Source organism: Notolabrus celidotus, chromosome 1 (genome assembly GCF_009762535.1).
Source record: "Notolabrus celidotus isolate fNotCel1 chromosome 1, fNotCel1.pri, whole genome shotgun sequence".
Lineage (NCBI taxonomy): Eukaryota > Metazoa > Chordata > Actinopteri > Labriformes > Labridae > Notolabrus > Notolabrus celidotus.
In genome coordinates, this window is record NC_048272.1 from 34,927,212 (window position 1) to 34,941,901 (window position 14,690).

At 42.9% G+C, this 14,690-nt stretch overlaps 1 protein-coding gene across 2 annotated transcripts in view; it reads left to right on the forward strand.

The window, feature by feature from the left end:
- The window catches only part of plxnb1b (plexin b1b), a 127,646-nt gene that overhangs the window by 93,575 nt on the left and 19,381 nt on the right, over positions 1–14,690 (forward strand). For both annotated transcript variants that reach the window (XM_034681524.1, XM_034681533.1), the window contains 8 exons: positions 109–237; positions 537–637; positions 3,394–3,526; positions 5,077–5,233; positions 7,944–8,052; positions 10,787–10,895; positions 12,825–13,778; positions 14,407–14,541. In XM_034681524.1, the coding sequence (XP_034537415.1) occupies positions 109–237; positions 537–637; positions 3,394–3,526; positions 5,077–5,233; positions 7,944–8,052; positions 10,787–10,895; positions 12,825–13,778; positions 14,407–14,541 (1,827 nt within the window). The remainder of the gene's footprint in view (positions 1–108; positions 238–536; positions 638–3,393; positions 3,527–5,076; positions 5,234–7,943; positions 8,053–10,786; positions 10,896–12,824; positions 13,779–14,406; positions 14,542–14,690) is intronic.

Genomic DNA, 14,690 nt, shown 5'->3' on the forward strand with positions numbered 1-14,690 from the left:
TTAAAGTCTATTTCTGTGTTCTTATTCTTAATGAGGAGTTAACAGCAGGGCTGTCTGGGACATGATGACATTACCACAACAATGATTCCTCTGTGTTTGTTTCCTCAGGTGTTCCTGGGGCCGGATGGTCAGGTGGAGGAGTACTCTGTCATCTCCATTCAGCACAACGCAGCCATCAGTTCAGACCTCATCCTGGACCAGAAAGAGGAGCATCTCTTCATCATGACTCACAACATGGTAGATGCTCACACACAGATATAACATCCAGTATTGTTTTATCATCATGGCCCCATTTCGATGTGTCCTTTCTGTGCTCTTACAAAGCTCGGGAAATAATTCTGACTCACTTGTTTTTTCTGCCCCAGTTCTCTCCCCCAGTAATGCAGCTGGTCATTAGGATTATTCTAATGAACATATTTTCATTTTCCATTGTTCCTCTGGAGTATGTGGGGCACCTATTCTTTTTAATCTGATTTTGTTGAGCTTAGTGCGCACAGTTTGCACGACCGAACATAATTGTGTTGTCCTGCTTCCAGCTGCAGAAGAGGCCTGTGGCTGAATGCCAGCAGCATCCAGACTGCCACTCCTGCCTGCTCGGACACGACCCCTACTGTGGTTGGTGTGTCCTGGAGGGAAGGTGAGAGAAACCGCAGCTTTGAATGTGTCCTGATTTAGATTCCTAGAAAGTAGGGCTGAAGTTCACTCAAACAATAACCTGAGTTTAAGCTTCTGAAATAATCTGCTTATTCTAATAAAAATAGCTCCTCTGTAGAAATCTCAGTCAAAGCTTGAGACCCTGTTCGAATACACAATCAGATATCAGACATCTTTATGATCACCCAGTGATCAATGGATCAGTTAGACCATCACATGTCAACATCTAGATTAATATGTGATTGGAGTCTGTTTTAAGAGCAAAACTACTGACTTTACACAGTCCTGCTTTGAGCTAAATGCCATAGTCAGCACATTAACACACTCACAATGAAAAATCTGACATGCTGAGCACATATGATGTTAAACATAATGTTTGTAACATTGGTTTTTAATGTATTCAGTCATAAACAAAGCACTGCTGATATCTGTGATGGTGTGAGATGAAAAGTCAGATGTTGTATCAGCAAGAACTGTCAAGTCTCCATCACAACATGAGGATGTAGTTTAAAATAATGCAACATACAGCATGCACCTTCATGTATTTGTATCTAAATGTAGTATAGCTGTACGAGCATACAGGACTACGGAAGCCTGAAGCTGACATTCAAAGGGAATTTGCTTTCCATTAAGAGGATGAAAACAAATCAGCATTTGTGTGTTTTTTTACTCTTCGCAGAGCAAAATCCCAAATTAAAGTTTCAATCATTTATTCATACATTTCATTTTCTCTGTTTTCCTGTGATAATGAGTCTAACAGTGTTTTTCCTGACATCTGGTCTCCTCTATCTCATCAAATCAAGATAACAATACTGGTTTTCCCATTTAAACAGTTTAAGTTATCTCATTATCTCACAGTTTTTTCTCGTGATAATGGGATAATTTTCTGGCAATCTTGAAAACAAAACAAAGGGCACGTGACTGGAAATGAAACATTAACACACTTGTTATCAGCTGGGTTTAGACTGTCAGATTCAGATTCTGAGTTATTGTCATTCACCGTGTTAAAGCTAGGGCTAGTAGTCACGGAAAACTAGCATGAATTTGAATGCAGCATTTCTTCAGGACTCCGTCTAACCCCTCCCCCCCTCCCCTCGGAGCTCCTCCAAAACGAAGCCCCCGCTCACATGCACGAGCGCCGCTGATTCATGACCATCGTGACTGATTCAAAACCGGTCCTCAGCACATCGTTTGTGTTTTGCACTACGTTAACTCATGTCTCACTCAGCAGTAAGAAAACACCAAAACATTATCATAGTGAAAGTTAAAAACACAAACAAACATGAAATGTACACGCAGGAGGCTGGCAGAACGACAGGAAGGGATTTGATTGGTTTCATAATTTGGCTCCTGATGGAAGGGATTGGTTGGTGTTTTCCCCAGGTTTACTCTGGCTGTAGATAGCGTTTTTTTTCACTCTTTTTTAAGAACACATTATGTATTGATTGCCATAAGGACATAAAGATCATTTTAACCAGTATAACAAAAAGTGTATCTAAATCTGACTACCAACCCCAGCTTTAAATATACGACAGAACGAAAACTGTTTCTCAGGTCGAGCATTAACTAGATAATAAATAGATGAAAAATAACCTAAAAAACAATATTGAAAATCTGTAATACATTAATAATAACAAATACATTTTGTTAAAAGCGAGCAACGTATTGGGATAAAGTGCTGTAGAGTAAGAGGGGTGATCATCACAGGCTCCTGAAGAACACACCAGACAACACCGGTGACAGCGAGGTGACGCTTTGAGCTTTCCACAAGTTTTCCCAACAGGCTCTGCAAATATTTGTCAACTAATGAAACAGACAGCTTTGCTATTTACTGATATTACCATGAGTTGCACCTCGTTGGTCCCGTTCTCCTCTGAGCCTCTGGCCTGAGACAAAACATCTCACTCCACTTCCACAGACACTTCTGTGAGAGAGCGGGGACAATAATTCTGCACTGTTAAATCTCAAAACGCAAACAGAGCAGGAAAACAAGGGCATTTAAATCATGAAACAGGAACACTTAACGTAACCAGTGAGTGCACACAGCTGGAGCACTGACTCCCACACACTCACTCACACACACTACTGTATATAAGGAAGATGAAGAGAAGTAGAACTCAACATGATCATTTACATACTTACTGTTTACTGTAAAGTTTGACATCATGAGCAGCATTATTTTCTGCTGCAGCTCTTTGAAATGCAGAAGAGATCACTTCCTCTCATGCTGTGAAATGTTTTGCGACTAGTTCAAAGACTTTCAGCAGAAAAATAAATTCAGCTCTGACGTGAGATGAAGTATCAGCGGACACGTAAGCAGCTGGTGCTCTCTTAGTTTTGGAAGTGTTTTTGCCAAGTCATGCTATTAGAACTGACTGAGCGTGGTCTGGGGGGATTGTGATGGTGTCTGATGAAAGAAACCTTCCTCTCCATCCCATCTGTGTCTCCTATCTGTTCTGCCTCCACACCTGGCTGTCCACCTCCCTCTCACCTGGATGTTTTTCTCTCCATCTTTAGTCCGTCTCCTCTGGCTTTCTCACAGTCATGTTTTCAGGTTTCATAGTTTGGAATAAAACTCCTGAGGATGTTTATGTTTGCAGATTAGAAAGTTTGGCTGGAAAGTAAATCAAATCACTTCCTTATTTATTTAAGAACCCTGGAAGAAAGTGGTGATAGAGAGCTTTTCAGAAGAAATCCAGTCTATATAGTCCCTGATGTATCCTGTGTCGTTCCCTTTAGGTGTGTGTTGCAGTCTGAGTGTGCTCGTGGGAACCATCCCGGTCAGTGGTTGTGGAGCTTTGAAATGGAGCAGCAGTGTCTGACCGTTCAGGACCTCAGCCCCTCAAACATCAGCAGGGAGGAGAGCAGGACGGTAAGTGAGCGCCAATTCTCAGATACACTGAAGCAGAGGAGCCAAACAAACACCTGGATACACATCTACATGTTTGTATACACCAAGTACTAAGGATGAGAGTGGGTACAGTCCGTCCACGGTCATGTGGATATACTTCTTTACATCCCACCGAGGAGACTGAAGAGAGGAGTTATTATTTTTATCAGCAATGAGAAGGCAGTGGGTCTTGAAGTTGAAAGTTGAAAGGTATTAATTGATTCATCATTCAGTCATTTAACAGTAAAATAATGATATCCTATGACAATACTAATGTGAAGAAATAGTGATGGATATTCACCACTGGTTACTTGTATTTTATGGACTCAATTATTGATTGATTAAGGGAAACATTCAGAGATTTAGAAGGCAGACGTTTGTGAGGTTCAGCTTTACTTTGACATAATGAAACAGACCAATCAACACACTGTTGGACAAACGACTCCCCTGTCGTTGTTGTCAGTGCAGTCTGGTGGTTTTTAGGAGAGCCATAAAACAACTTTGAAAGATTATATTGCAAACAAAAAACAATCGACTCCAACACCTTCTGCTCTTTAGACTTCAAAAATGAAAAATGCCAGAATTCGCCTTTAATCAATGACACCCATCATCGCTGACAGAGCAATACTTGACAAACTGGCCTAAATTCAGGGGAAAGACATCACTCTGGAGGTCTGATGATGTGTTTCACTGCAGAGCAGTAACGCCACCTGAGTGAGGAGGACAGAAACAATAACAAATACCAGAATAATACCCTGAGGACTCTGCTGGGAGTATAACTCATGTTCCTGCAGGAGAGGGATTTAATTCACTTTTTAAATTACATTTTTCCACGTTGACATTTATAAGTGAGCGGGTCAGATTTACGTGTTCAGACAGTTCAATCTCCTGCTGTCATTTCGTCCTTCACCGTCCTCGAGAACAGCTCAGGTGTAGGATCCTCTCTGCTCACTCTGCCTGCTGAATATGGAGACTTTCTTTCTTTTTATACAACGTTTTATCAGGCCCAACAGTCTGCTGCTGGATGTCGTATATAAAGATTGACTACACATCTATAACTCCTCCTGTTGTACAAAGTGAAGCCAACATACCCCCTGCTATTGTTGCTAACAGGCTGCAGCTGTGAAGTCAGTTTGAGCTGGAACTCTGCGGATCGGCAGGTGAAGCCGTAGCAATAGCGTAATAACACCTTGTCCTTTCTGATAACCAGAACACACATTTAACCCTCAAACAGTGAAGCAGACACTCACAGTTAGACTCAGACCTGCAGAAGTCTCTTTTGTTAATCATGAAATTAAACCCCTTTTACAGCTTTGAATAACTAAACAGAATTGAATGGCACAACCTTGTTTGAGAACAAAGTTTGTTGAATTTGGCTTCACTTTTGGGTGCTGCCATGTCATCCATCTTTTGTCGTCCATGCTCCTCTTTCTGCACACAAAGAAACTGAGGATATCTAATCCCACTGGTCACACTGAGCTGCATCACGACTCTTCTTCTTTAATCCATGTTGATATTTCGTCCCTCCTCAGGTGTCTCTGTCGGTCCCTGGACTTCCAGTGTTGGAGAAAGATGAGTCCTACTCCTGCTTCTTCCAGGACATCCACAGTCCCGCCATCGTCACAGACAGCGGCGTCACCTGTCACTCTCCAGATACCCACCATGTTCCCTCAGTGCCTCCAGGGCAGGGTGAGTAGCATGAAGCCCTGACCTGACTGTCCTGTCTGGAACAAAGCAGATACATTATTACTGAACTTTCATCTTTACTGTGACTGGAGGATTTGGTTGTAATGAGATTAGTGTCTGTGTGTTTTAAGCATGTGTTTGCATGTGCACACATACTATACACATATACAGTACAAACCATGCACCCATCAATCTAGGCCAACCCAAATTCTTATTTTAAGCCAGCTTACGCAGCAGGGAGTAATCTGTGTTTGAAAGTTTAAAACTCCCCATAAATCTACGGCATTTCATTTATGCTTTGATCTTCGCTCTAGTTTTCGAGGTTTGGGTGGTTGTTTAGCGTGACAGCAGCTGGTTTGTTAAAGTGATAAAGACTGAAGGGGCTTGTAAATATAAATCAATCCTCTGCAGAGGTCACGCAGCCCCAAAAAAACACCATTTGAGTGCATCTCTCTCTTTTTCCGTTTCACGTACAAACACAAAGTAGCTGGTTCCCAGGCAAACATTCCTGAAACTTGCGACTTGTTGTAGTTCTCAGGGCGCAGGGCTCAGGGAGACTCAGCCTGGGGGGGTTTCTCTAAGATGTGGACACACAGGCTGTATTTAAGGATCTAGCTAAGGCTTACCTTTATTTAGAGAGGGTTAGCGTCAGCGCTGACTTCATTAAAGACGGAGCTGAGGGCCTGTAAGGGCAGCTGTTGCTTTCAAGTTCAAAATCAGTCTCTCACCTGACTGCTGGAGTTTAAAAAACACATCATGTCACACTGTACAGTTTTTGTTCCAGTCAAAAATATGCTCAGACTGTGTGTCCTCATCTGCCACCAAACATTGTGTGCTAAACATAGAATGCATAATAAATGGACGTAGTATCCGTGACGTCACCCATCTATTTCTGAAGCACTGTTCTGAAGCCAATCGTCAGCAGAAGCCATATTTGAATGCTGAACTCAACCTAACTTCTGTCGAGCTAGTGTGAGGTAAAGAGGCAGGGTTTGAGTCTCCTTGCCAACAGCTACAGGATGCCTGCCTATCAATCCAGTCAGTCATGTCCTTAAATTGGCAAAACCCGTGCCAATAGAGAAAGTAGCTATTCAGTCCGAAGCCGTTTTGAGAACCAGGCTGTAAACATGTTTATTAATGCTGCAAATATCATCTTTTTTGAATGGGTCTGTAAGTGGTTTCTGGTGTTTTTGCAGCCAGCCTCAAATGGATGCTCAATGAACTGCAGTATATAACACTTCCGCATGGGCTTCATATTTTGAGACTGCTTTAGCACCAAGCTGCAACCTCCAAACTATCGTGTGAAAGTTACGCTTATTGACAAAAAGAAAAACTCTTGATTATCTTTAAAATCAACAGTCACAAGTTGTCTGTGAGTGAGCCAAGAAGTTAACCTGAACGTGACCACAGCTGATGGACATTATCACGTTTTCTGCACCTGTGTGTGTGTGTGTGAAACTCTTCATACCAAGCAGGTGGTCGTACTCTGTGTCACTTAAAAAGATAAAAACTGAAGACGTACAGCTGTGGATATACAAACCTCTGCTGTGATGAACGATCTATCACAAATGATTGCCAACCACCCTGTAAACACCACAGAAATTAGGGACGTAGATGCTCAACAATGCCCACCATTGGCTGACAGTCAGCCTGATATGAAAGAACCAAGCAGGAACCTCTGGTCATTAGAAATGAATCCAGTGTTGAAATGCAAAAAACTACAGTTCCATGAGTGTCCACTTGAGGCTCGCTGTGAAAGCCCAGGAATCCTCATTATGTCCCATGTTAATGTGTAGTTATTTTCAGCAGTAAGAAATATGTTTGCAGCCTGGTTCAGAAATAGTTTGTGTGTAGCTCATGTCTTTATTCCTACATACACACATCACAGGGAGTGAAGTATTTTATAACCTATCCATCTAGATTTAATAGAGGCAAGGACTTATACTTAAATGTGCATAATTTGTAACATGGTTAAGTTGGTATGGTGGCGTTTTGTAGCTGTTTGCCAGGAGGCTAAAAGCTCACTTTAGCTCCACCTCTTTGACTGTGTATAGGTTCAGTCAGCATTTCCAACATGGCAGCCACTATCATTGGGCATCTGCTAGAGCCTTTATTTAAAGAAGTCAGGTCAAGAAACATGAGCAGAGACCAGTATGGAGGGAAACTAGATGATTTTATCAAGAAGAAATAACAAAAGCAGTCTTTATCCTGTTCACTGATTTTATAAAATACTTCAGCAGGTACTCTGTTATCATAACTTACAGAAAAGACAGACAACACTCTGAAGACAGGACCTACATTGAAGCATTGTTTAGCATTGTACTAAAGCAGAGCAGCCTCATGAAGCTTTAAAACAGGTGAACTTATTATTTTCCATGCAGTGCCGAGTGTGTGTTTGATCGAAGTGAGTTCTCAGAGCCTTGAGCCATGCTGTGTTTATGTCCACTCTGGGCTGAGGATGGAGGGAGCACATGGCTTCCATTAAGCCTGTGTGTTTTGGCTATTTGGACCGAACCCTGGATCCCACGTTCTCTCTCTGTGTTTTGGGAAAGATCTTACTCATCCCAGACTCCTGAATCAGAGACGATAAGCCTGGCCAAATATTTTTAGAGCTTTTCTCTCTCAGCTCTGTGCGCAGGTGTAGCATGGTGTCACTCTGTTGTTTTCAGCTCTTCCTCATGCCCTCTTCCTCTCTGTGTTTTGTTCTCCTCAGACTTTGTCACAGTTACCCTGTCTCTTCGCTTCGGGGACGTCACCGTCACAGCGAGGGATTTCACCTTCTACGACTGTACGGCTGTAAAGCAGCTGTCTGGCAGCATGCCGTGAGTTAACGCTGATGATTTATAAGCTCTGCTCTCCTGTCTCCTCCCAGTCTCTGTCCCTCCAGCTATTCAACCTCCACCTGTCTGTCTCATGTCTGTGTTTTCTTTCATTCCCTCTCACCTACTTCTCTGATTTTAATTCTTCCCTCCTGATCTGTGAACACTTAGTTTAATACCGCTCTACTTATACGCCCATGAAGGCTGCAGGTACTCGACTCCTCTCTCAGAAGTCTTTCCACTTCTGCTCAGCTCAGCTGTGCTCCTTGAGCTGGGTTTTACTGTACACACAGGGACGCACTGACTGGCTTTGGCCAGGATAGATTTCCACTGAGCCGCATGCCTCCCGTATTTTTCTAAACCTCTGAGTCCGGATCCACCACACTCTGGTGTCTGCATTAATATTCTCAGCATAGCTACCTCCCTAAAGTGTCAACACACAGCCACCTGTTCTTTTGTGCAGCTTTGTGTCACATCAGCACAAAACAAATTTTAATCAATCAGTCTTCATTTATATAGCACCAAATCACAACAAACGTTATCCTCAGACAGAGCAGGTCTAGACCGTACTCTGTACTATTATTAACAAAGACCCAACATCAAGACAGGATAAGATCCAGTCCCCTCTTACAGACAGGACTCAGTCTGATCTCATCTTAATCCACCATGAGCAGAGCACTTTGCAGCATTTAGCAAGTTACAGTGGCAAGGACAAACTTCCTCTAACAGGCAGAAACCAGACTCCAGCAGGACCAGACTCATGTTAGACACACATCTGCTGAGACTGAGTTGGAGAGAGGGAGAGAGGGATAGAGGGAGATGAAGAGAGAGAGAGATGATAGTGGGGAGACAGATAGTAGTAGCTGTTGCCGCTGGAGTCTGGCACGTCCACAGCAGGAGGCCGTCTACGGCAGAGATCCAGAGGAACCCACGAGACAAGGGAGCTCAGGGACTCCAGAAAGGTCTATGGTTAGTGACTTTAATGGGACAGGGAGAGTTAAAGTAAGTGATGGGGGGTGAGATAGGATCCCAGTGTGTACGTGTGCCAGTTCTCCCGACAGTCTAAGCATATAGCAGCATAAATAAGAGCTGGTCCAAGCCTGAGCCAGCGCTAACTATAAGCTTATTCTATAAGCTATAAGGAAAGTTTTAAGCCTACTCTTAAAAGTTTACACTCTCATTAGTGTCATGTGTTGTAAAAGAAAACTGTAAAAAAAATAAACATACCAAAGGCTGACTGATCTTTGAGAAAGATACGATCATGGTTTTTAAACATATATAAATGGTCTGCTGATTAAAGTGTGTCTCGTCTGTGTCACCCTGCTAAATGTGCTGCACACAGCTGTGCTGAGAACGATGCAAACTTTGTTGAAGTGTACTTTCCTGTACAAATGATGTGATTAGGACTGTTTCCATATCACCACAAGCATTATTTATTGCATTATACATTCTGCAAAAAGAAGAATCCATTGTCATTCACAGATGTCTTATTTGCACCCGGTAACATCTTGAGCTGTGTGCTTGAACTGTCAAGGTCAAAATTCCTCTCTCACAGTGTCAGTGAGGGAGATTGGAAACTAACCAAACTCACTTTCTGCTGCACACATAATCAGGTGCTCTGGGTCAGCAGCCACACGCAGGTCTGTTAGCTCAAAACAGAGATTCCTCAGAAAGCTCACAGTCAGCGTATGAGCAGTCCTCTTTCCAACTTTCGTTGGCATCACCCCAAAATCTGTTACTTTCCTGCACTTCATTATTCAGTGAGTGATGGCTAGATGACCAAAGAAGGAGGTGGTGGTTTGACTGTATGAAAGGAGTTCCTTCATATGACACAATTATGAAACAGACAGAGTTTGATATGCTAATATTCTGATATACTGTGGGGGGCACACAGAAGCAGTGAATGATATATTTTGCTACTTTAATGTTAATTTATTTTCATAATTTTTACATCCAAAAGTGGGTCAGACCTGTACTCATCAGCCAATAGTACCGGGCACTCCAAAGATTATTTGGGCTCTAGAGTGAAAATGCTTGAAACCTTACTTTAAAGGGTCCAAAGATGAAAGCAGTGAAAGCAGATGTGATTGGTTCAGAGAGGAGGAATGCAACAGTGGATGTGAACTTGAACTAAAAAGGACAAACAGAGGACTTGAAAAAATAAGAAGTCACATTAAAATGTTTCATTTCCTGCCTTTGAAATATTCAGACCTTCTGTATATTCGGCTGAATAATAACGTTGAGCTTTTATATGGCTTTGTTTTGGCACTGCGGCGAAACGGGACACATAGTTGGAGGTGGTTATTAAAACCTGAATCATATCCCAGACAACATTTTGTGTCTTGTATGGCCTGAGGAAAATGAATAATGAAGCGCCCTAGTCAAAATAAATTTAAGGCCTTCTTAATATTTAGAGTGTAATGCTCACTACGATATCCTCTGCTGTGTTTCCACACATGCTCTCCATCAGCCTCTCTCTCTTCTCTCCGGCACTCTGATAAAAACTGAGGCCGAATTCAATTAGATGGCTGACCTTTCTTACCACAGGGACCAGACTATGATTTGATTACACTGAGCTACAGGCTTCAGTCCTCTACCTTAATTTCTTTACTCCATTCTCTCCCCCACTCTGACTCCTTGTTTTCTTCTCTTTCAGCTTGACTTGTCACCTTCCTTCCTCAGAGTCTATCATTTCATGCCTCTCTAATCTGTGCTCTCTGTTGTGTTCTGTGTGCAGTTGCAGAGGATGTGTTACGAGCAGATGGGGCTGTAACTGGTGCGTTCACCAACACTTGTGCACCCACAAGCCCACCTGTGAGGAGGGGGTGGTCATCTACAACCACCATGTAAGTCACACAAAGAGAAGAGATCTGTTAAAACTTTTAGGATGCAGATGCTACAATCCTTATTTTCTACACCACACATGCATCATTTAACAAAAACATGCGGTCTATGTCTTTTAAGGATTCAAAGTTTCACTCCAACAGATTGTGTGTGTGGTTCTGTCAAAGGATTGTTGATATTTGAGCTAACAGCCTTTTCTTCAGTGGTTCTTTGGAAGCTCCGCCTCCCAAATTGGAATGGAAAATCATCAATCAATCAAGCTTTATTTATATAGCACCTTTCATACAAGTCAAATGCAATTAAAATAGGTTAAAGCATCAAATTAATATTAAGAATATAGATAGTTAAAATAAATGAATTAAAAAGGGTAAGGATAAGAGTTGAAAATAAAATTAAGGCTAAAAATATCAATCAAACTGAGTAGAATTTTTTTTTAATGAATAAATAAATACAAATAAAATAAAAAGATGAAATTAAGAAAATAATATAACAACATTAAAATCAGTATAATAGAAGAAATATGTAATAAAATTGTTTTAAAAATTCCTAACTTCCTTAGGCTTTTTTTTCATAACTTGCACTTAGTAAAATAACTTGAAATTAGATATTCTAATATTTGGAGTTTATTTTAATTTTATTTTTTAGCTCTGGTCTAGTCATAGTTATCAAAATGTGTTTTAGTTTGCATGTAAATAGTCTATAATAAATTTCCCTTCCTTAAACTGATGAAACATATTCAACCTTTTCACAATATTCATTTTTTAGATGCTTTTGAAAGAAATCACTGAAATGAAATGAACCTGATACCAAAATATAGACCTGAGACCAACACGTGGATCCTCTGTGTTCAGAATACAGTCGGAACACATGAAATGAGTGAACATTCACAAACTCATCAGGGTGGGGAGTGTTTCGTACAAAAAGAAGCATGTGTGGATTTGTATAATTCAGCAGCAGTACATGAAAACAGCTGTCACACAGGCAAGAGTTGAATACCGTTCAGCAGAGGCATCGAACATACAGAAACACAAAACTCCTGTTAGCTAGCAGCTGCCTGCCAGCTGTAGTGTACTGTCCTGAGGCAGGTGCTCAGATGACAGCAGAGGCTCATTTTCCGCTCATAACACAAATTTACAATATTAGTGCTGCTTGGTCCAACAGTCCTGATCTGTAATGAGCTTATTATCCTGGATCTTTAGCAAGTTAAACATCATCTTTATGGCCATTGTGAAGTTCAGATCACTTGCAGGCTTCCTTTTAATTGCTGACTCCTTTTATTTTAGGTCTAACAAACAGGCAGAAGCAGCTTCTTTCTAACAAAACAGTACTTAAGCTGAGTGTTTTCACTTCAGCTTTGTTTACATCCATGTTTGTGAAGAGCAGTGTTCCTCTTCTCTGCCTTTGGCACATCTCTGCCCAAGAAGACAGAGACTCCACGGGACACTTTTAATGAGGCAGACGGCATGAATTATGAATAAAACACCAAATATATCTTTAGGCCACATCTTCTCCTCTTTGTTCAACAGCTGCACCGCACAGTCACATATCTATGTCTGAAATAAAACAGGTACCAAACAAAGGAGGATTCAGCTCCTCGTTCAGTCGGAGGTTTAAGTCGAACAAAGACCTTGAAAGAGACGCTCTGAGCTCTTTATTCTGGACCAAGTTTCCCTCACATAAAGCATGTTTTCATTCATCCAGGAGCCATACCTGTTCTGTTGTGCCTCATGTGAAAAAGTGTATTTGATTTATAACAAAGATCATCATTGTTCATGGAGAAATAACACATTAACTGCAGATGATGTGTTGAAGGACACGTTTAAGTTCAGTTATTTCCATTTCCCTTTGTCCATTAGATTTTTATTTCTGTCTCACCCTCTCCTCATGTCCACCCCTCCTCCTCCTCCTCCTCTTCCTCCTTCCTCCCCCAGTTTAAACTCCCCACCTCAGCTCCTCCCACCACCAAACCTATCAAAGTCATCACAACACCCACTACCACAAAGGCCGCCCCGACAACCACCACCATGAAAACCGACCCCACCACAGTCCCAAAAACAGTCACCGCACCGACGACTACAGCGGCCCCCACCACGATAGCAACCACTCCGGAGCCAACCACCACTCTAGCACCCACCACCCCACCTACGACCACCACCACCACCCCTGAGCCGACCACCCCACCCACCACCCTGCCACCTCAGCCTACCAGCACCCTGCCCTCCACCACACCTGCACCCAGCACAGCTTCAGCTCCAGAGGTCACCACCGAGGAAGAAGAAGAAGAAGAAACCGAAGCCGGGGAGCTCGTCGTCACTCAAAGTGAGACTGAAGGCGACGCAGTGACACCCACTGTCCCTATGGGTGCTGTGGATCTGGGGCCTGCCACCACAGCTGATGGTTTAGGTGAAGATCTGGACCCTGTGATGCCTTTGATCATCCCACCTCAAGACCCTGACTCCTCCCTCCTCGAGTTAGTGACGGAGTCTCCCACCAGTGACGAAGAGGCAGAGGGAGCTTTAAGTCTGGCAGAGCCCCCCACCCCAACCTCATCTGGCTTTCCCCTGCCAGCACCCTTCCCTGTGAGTGAACCAGAGGACCCTGAGCCCTCCCTGTACCTGGATCTAACCCAGACACCCACCCTAGGGCCCACACAGGACCCCCCAACTGAAACAAGAAGCCCAGATACTGACCAAGGTGAGCCCGTCCTGCTGGAAAAAGAATCAGACATCCACACCGAGCCGGAAAATGACACAGCCTCGTTTTCAGCGGCTGCTGTGTTGTCAGGTGACGGTGAGGTGGACCACTCCTCCCCATCATACCTCCAACTGATGGACTCAGACTCAGAGCTGGACTACCAGTACGATCAAGCTGACGGCTTCCTCCCGGTGAGTCCAGCCGTCTCCCTCCTCCTCCTCCTCCTCCTCTACTTCTTCTTCTGCTTCTTCTCCATGCTTCTGCAAACTCTCGGTGCTCCAAGCTGGACTCTCTGCAGGACTAAAGCTCGCACAGGCTGCCCGGTCTGCCCTTGTTTCCCTGCTCTTCCTCTTCTGTGTGACTCCTGTCCTCATTTTGTTGTTTCACCTTCTCTTTTCTCGACTGATCCCCAGAAAAACAACTGCTCCAGTGTGAGCTGCAGCCGTTGTTTTTCTGTAAATGTTTTTCATGTTTCTTTTTTTTTTTTTTTTTTTTTAATCATGTGCAGAATATTAAACCCAAATCCTGTTGTGTGATTTTGTGTGGATAGAGATAATAGATTATACAGCATTTCCTCCACACATTAAGACATGATACAGATATTAAAAATGCAGCCTGCGGACACTTTCTGCATGAAACCGCTCACGACTTAACTTCACATTTAAGTTTGAAATCAGTGCAGCAGAGCCAGAGAGATTCTCCATATTTCAACATGTTTTTGACAGACCTTGCACACATACTACCCACAATGCAACTCAAGAAGTAAGGATGTGATGACTTTGATGTTTATACTCTATATGTGTGTGTGCTGGGTAACAGGGGGATGAGGGCTCTTATGTCAGCTGGGGTTCTTCAGCTTGTCCCTGTGTGGAGAAGGTCCAGGGTTCATCACTGCTGCCTGTCCAGGTGGAGAGGAAGATCACCTTATTGGCCCGCAACCTGCACCTTTATCAGGTACACACACACACACACACACACACACACACACACACACACACACACACACACACACACACACACACACACACACACACACACACACACACACACACACACACAAAAATCCCTTCCGTGTATCTGCCTGGTTTGTGATCTCTTCTCTT